The 6,050-nt window shown below is 41.4% G+C and overlaps 1 protein-coding gene across 2 annotated transcripts; it reads left to right on the forward strand.

The window, feature by feature from the left end:
- The first annotated feature begins 225 nt into the window (after nucleotides 1-225).
- On the forward strand, nucleotides 226-3,586 carry LOC124653553 (pentatricopeptide repeat-containing protein At4g21190-like). 2 transcript variants are annotated; one of them, XM_047192609.1, is made up of 7 exons: nucleotides 226-426; nucleotides 554-651; nucleotides 745-843; nucleotides 1,252-1,395; nucleotides 1,600-1,812; nucleotides 2,185-2,575; nucleotides 3,247-3,586. In XM_047192609.1, exons 2-6 carry the CDS (start codon nucleotides 562-564, stop codon nucleotides 2,527-2,529), a joined length of 891 nt encoding a protein of 296 aa, XP_047048565.1. In that variant the 5' UTR covers nucleotides 226-426; nucleotides 554-561; the 3' UTR covers nucleotides 2,530-2,575; nucleotides 3,247-3,586. The 2 variants fall into 2 exon arrangements, with proteins under 2 accessions (XP_047048565.1, XP_047048566.1); XM_047192610.1 differs by lacking the exon at nucleotides 226-426 and adding an exon at nucleotides 455-473.
- Nucleotides 3,587-6,050: the final 2,464 nt, after the last annotated feature.

The raw sequence follows: 6,050 nt of genomic DNA on the forward strand, positions 1-6,050 counted from the left end.
GGAGGGAGCAGTAAATTTTATCCTACAAAATCCAAAAGTTACCTTAAAAGATGTGCTCGCGAGGCTATTATTTTCTTGAAATGAAGTAGATTTTGCCATACAATTCCAAAAGTTACATTAAAAAGAAGTGCTCGCGAAGCTGTGGTTTTCTTGAAATTCGCTCTTATCTTATCTTGAACCTCTGAAAACTTACCTTCGTCTCCACTCCGCCGCCAGTACGACCTAGGCATCTCGTGCGCCGGCCAACCCAAAGGCTGAATCCACCGCTGACGCCTGCCGTCGCTCCACGCGCGTCGCCGCCAGTCACACCGGCCTATCTCATCGCGTACCTCTGATTTCTGCACCTCCGCAATCTTAATTTTGGGGATCTAAGGAGGAAGAAGCAGGGAGCAGGACATAGTATTGGATGGAGGATTAAATTTGGGGGTAACTGCTTGTGATTACTTAGACCCAAACTGATTAGCCTCCACAAAGTTTGCTTCTTATCTTTTCCTACTATTTTCTGCGAATTAATCAGCAATATGTGCTTGCTTACGACAGTTTCCCACTGCAGATTACAGCATGCTTTCCTTGAGATATGGAACGCCTACATTTGGTCTAGTGTCGGAGAGAGCCACCGACGCGCATTTTCGAAAGTTCAACTCTGTAGTGGTGAGCTCCATTTGCCTCTGTACCATGTTTGCTTCCTGAAAATTTGGTGGTACTGGTGCTAATCCTGATTACAACCTTGTGGCTGGAGCACAGGTATGTGGTGCCAGGGGTCCGAGACCAAGGTATCCTCGAGTGTGGAAAACAGATAAGAGGATCGGAACTGTTTCCAAGTCGCAGAAGCTTGTCAAATGTGTAAGGTTCTTGTACATTCCGCTGTTGCGACTGTAATTAGAGTCTGTATATATACATTCGTTTGTTGCTCAAAATGTGTAAGGTTCTTGTACATTCCGCTTTTCCACTGTTGCTCATTCCTGCTAAGACGATAGATTACCTCGAAACTGCATGCCTGCACATACACAACTGCTCTCTACTTCAGCTTTCTGATGGAACTCCACAAGTTTCAGTGTCTCTAGTCATTTCGAATTGGTTCGAGTGCACTTCTTATTCCGAAAAACAGCTTCTGTCCAACAGAAATTACATGTTCTTTATTGTTTTCGCACCAAGTGTTATGTCCAGTGTTCCGTTTACCTCATCTTTTGCAGGTACAATTTGATTCGTTGAGTGGTTTCAAATCCCTAAATCTTTTGTCTTCTCCTGCAGATTAAAGATTTGTCTAATGTAAAGGAGGAAGTTTATGGTGCTCTTGATTCATTTGTTGCATGGGAACTGGAGTTTCCCTTGATAGCGGTAAAGAAGGCATTGCATACGCTTGAGGAGGAAAAGGAATGGAAAAGAATAATTCAGGTATTCAATGGGAGTTCCTAATTTTTGGAGTGATGCATTGATTATTTTGTCGGATATATTTTGAACATGTATTTCTAATGAAATTGTTGCTGGATATTATTTCTCTACCAAAGGACAAGTCTTGAATATGTATAGTGAAATCCTCCCCTTTAATAGTATTCCCTTTTTGGTATCAATAACACAATTGCGTAATCTCCCATCTAGGTTATCAAGTGGATGTTCAATAAAGGTCAAGGGAAGACCATGGGAAGCTATCAGATTTTATTAACTGCTTTAATTGAGGATGGACGAGTTGAAGAAGCAGAAGAGCTATTTGGAAAGATATTCTCGAGATATATGGAGGGTTTGCCCCGTATATTTTTCATGAAGATGATCTCCTTGTACTATAGTTTGGGGTCATACCAGAAGATGTTTGAGGTAGGAAAACTAAATATACTATTTTTTTCAGTGTGCAAATCTTATAGGTGTGGATTTGCACCATTTGGTCCTACTTGCATGGAGGGACAATAACTATAATGCTGCAAACTGTCCACATGCTTAACTGACGCATAGTATAATGTGAATCGATATTGTTTTTATTTTCTACCTAACTGTGTGCTAGTCTTAGGAGATTTGGAGTTTGAGTTGGTTGTCCTCTTCATGGTATTGACCTTAAACTGTGATTGTATCAAAATATTCTTTTGTGGTAAAAACGCTATGTTTGAAAGAAATATGGGTATGAAAATGATGCTTACATTAATGGTTGTTCCATTTTCTAACCATATTATGTATCCGTCGCAACTCATCCAGGTTTTTGCTGATATGGAAGAGCTGGGTGTTCGACCTGATCGTTCAATTGTCAGGATGCTCAGTGTAGTATTTAAGAAGCTAGATATGCTGGATAAATACGAAAAGTTAAATAGGAAATATCCACCTCCAAAATTTGAATACCGATACATCAAAGGCAAACGCATAAGGATAGCTGTTTACCCAGATGATAATATTGAAGAGATAACACAGAGAAACTCTGGCACAGATGAACTGGAAGAGGCAGAAGGCATAAACAGTGACAATGAATTTGAAGAAGAGGCAAGCACAGGCCTGGACCGAAATGTATTAAGTGATGCAGTTTGTGGAGACCTTGAAGTTGTATAGCTCAGAGCTTCAGTTTGGTGTTTTCGTGCCTGGTTCATCAGAGCTGGTAAGACTGAAATTGTCTGGTTAGGTTGATCTAGTTCTGTGCCATGAAATCTTAAAATGCTGTCTAGAGAATGTCTGAATTATTTCGTTAAGAATTTGTGGGACATTGGTACATGATACATGATATCATTTTACTGGAAAGCAAACAAATATTTTTGAGAATGTAATGCAAGGTGTTTAATTAGCATGGAATTGAAGAATGTAGAAGACTGGATCAAAATTAGGTATGCAGTGTAAGGTGTTTAACACCGAATTGGAGAATATCATGTTCGATCTGAACAAAAGAAGTTTCTTCAAGTTTGTATCTGCATGGTGGTTTACTAAATCAGCATTCATTCTACGTGCACATTGTTCATGCTCCATGCAAATGCTTCATATAGGAGTTACACATACATGTAGACACTACAGCATGAAACTTGCTCACATTTCTGATACCTAGCACGTGCAATTGTTTCTGCCCTTTTCAGTTGTGCCGCAACTTGTTCTATAATGTTGCAGTTTAGTCTAGTGTTGCCATAATTGGAAATAGACAAAACAAATGGCAGACTGCAGATGTTCTTCTGATATTATGGCATGTTTTTCTAATAACATGGCAGTTCATTTCCAGGACAGGGTTTAGTTACTTGCTTCAGAAAGATTTTTCGTTAGCTAATCGTGGTTGACGTGATGCAGGATACAGTTGATACAGCAAGATGTGTTGTTAAGGGAGAGAAGCGCATTTTTGGATACACAGCAAGGCTTCACCATGTGATGCTATAGACATCAGTGTTCGATGTTCCTGAATTTTGCTATCGAACTGTATGGGTTGATATCCTTACTCTGACGCCATGAGATGATGTCCCTTAAAAAATTCATGGATGTGGCCTCAATGTTCAGCTATTTCAGTCCAGGATGAAGGCAGATTGTTCTCTAAGGCTGAAATGTATATTAGTATCATTTGTAGGACTAGCATTAGACAGGCAGTAGTATCTCCCCTGGAAATAAAATGGCTGTAGATGAACCTTTTTGCGTATATCGGTGTCATCTTAAATTTCCTCCTTGTTTAAAGGAGGTGAGGGCAATTGAGAGAGTACTCTGATGCGTGCTGTCCATTGGAGCAGTCTCTCCACTACCAAGGTGGCGGCCTTTGTGGTCTTACTTCTGGGTCCTTGTAGGAGAGCTCAGACGAGGAGGAAGCTTCCTCGGGTGATGATGGGAAGGATGTGTGCTCCTCGCCTTGCCCTAGACATGGCCCTTGTGATGATGGAGGATTTTTTCAGTTAAGGATGGACTTTGTCTAGCTTGGTGGCTAGGTCATTGTCCCGCAAGTGCGAAGCGTTCGCCCAAGGTGGTTGACTGTAACGATTTTGCTCCTCAACCATTTGTCACTTGCTGCCTTCCTTGGACGGGCCCCGTTGATGGAGGAGGATTTCTTGGTAGTCCCTTGTGATCTTGATAGAGTGCTTTGCATCCTTTAGGGGCGCCAGATTGACCAGTGGTCCACATAATTAGGGTTTCGACTGCTTTGGGCCCTATTCCTCCATCCTAGGCTAGTAATTAGGGTTGAAAATAAAACGGAAACATGCTTTATCGTTTTTTTTCCTCTATCTTGTCGGAATCGAAAATAGAATCGGAAACCCCGGAAACGAATATGAAAACAGAAATCATACCCGGAAACGAATATGAAAACGGAAATCATAGGATATGTATACAGAATGGATACGTTACGAAAACGGATATTTGCCACAACATAATGCGGCATAATACCTTGATTTGTAGACTGAAAGATACACATAAATAAAAATAATTATAAGACAATATATATAACTTAACTTCGACAAGCGGCAATTCAACATAAAATAACACACACCGTTTAACGGCTGCATGAGTAATTAGTGGACTTGATACGTGGCCAAGCCCAGTTTTATGTGTAAATGTGGGCCTATTAAATTCACGGGTCTCTAGATTATATTTCCGGAAACTTTCCGTATTTATTTTTCCGTAATTTCCTCTGACGTTTCCCTTTCCGTCGAAAAGGGCTCCCTCGTTTTCTTTTCCGTTTCCATTTATGATTTTGCTGTTTCCGTTTCTTTTCCTCCAAATGTCGCTTCCTTTTCTGTATTTGGCCCTCCATTTTCTTTTTTTTCGGAAACAGAAGGAAAGTTTCCCTTTCATTTTCAACCCTACTGGTAATGGACCAGCGTGTGGAGTCCTAACCTGTTTGGCCCTTCACCCTCGTGGATGAGCGCCATTTGATCCTGCTCCTCGATTGACCATCATCGTTTGTTGGGTCGCGACTGTCTCACAGCCTAGCCCAAAAGCCCCTCCTACTCCATTGCTTCCACTAATTAAGTGGAGATGGGTTCCCGTGGAAACCCTGGATCCCACTCACTCGTTCCCCTCTCCTCCTAAACCCTAGATCTACTCACCCCATGACTGTATTCGTCGTGGACTAGGGCCACTGCAATGAAAGAGCACCCAAAAAATGCCATTATGATGAGTATAGCCATGGTAATAATCGTCCTATGGATAACTTTGACGTCAGCAACGTGGAGGCTTGCATCCAAGATGCTCCAACCGACCTACCTATGGGCTACACCAAGGCTTCCTCAATCAGATGTACATCAAACCAATACACAAGACCAAGACTTAACGTGCAAGACTACCAAGAACTAGCGTGCAACATGGAAATCCTACCACCACGACTATATATAAAGAAGACATCCGTACGGAAGAGGAGGTTGAACACATCTATACCAAGTTGACTTCGTAGAGATCCATAGCCATAAACCATAAACTCGCCGAGTGCATCAATAAGCCTGTTGAGTTCATCTTCTAGTATTCAAACCTTGTTCTGTCGTGTGATTATACTAATAATAAAGTCTAAAAGAAGTTCATCATCATCACTCTATCTTTGATCCAAACTTGTTGACCCAAACCCTTTGCCGGACCTTTGAAGCAAGATTAACTTTGGGTCGATCTTTGCTTCAATCATTGCTTTCATCCTCATTGACAGCACCAACATTGTAAGACATAGGTTGATCAGGACAACCAGCAGAGCAACAGACAAGAGAGGTATCCCCGCAGCATCCTCCAGCGCCCTTTGTTGCAGTGTCTTAGCACCATTCCCGAGAGATTCTTGTTCATGAGCTCCAAGGAGAGTGGGATACCTGCCCAATATTCAACCATAACAAATTACATTATCTGTATATCGGCATTAGATACGTTATCGGGCGGTAAGCACTGAGTGGTTCAAATTACAGTGAATTATTTGCATGTCCAAAATATTGAGCATGTCTTGCTACCACTAGATGCATGAACAAACATACACCTGCATAGATATATCATTACTTTGGACAATTATGGACTATATAAATCGACATAGGAGTGAAATGAGAAAGAATTTAGTCGTTATTTGCTTACGAAGCCTGCTCCTTATAAAGCCCAAGATTTATTGGGTAGGCGCATCACTACATGAAGTCTAGTTATGCCATACG

Source organism: Lolium rigidum, chromosome 5, assembly GCF_022539505.1.
Source record: "Lolium rigidum isolate FL_2022 chromosome 5, APGP_CSIRO_Lrig_0.1, whole genome shotgun sequence".
NCBI classification, from domain to species: Eukaryota; Viridiplantae; Streptophyta; class Magnoliopsida; order Poales; family Poaceae; genus Lolium; species Lolium rigidum.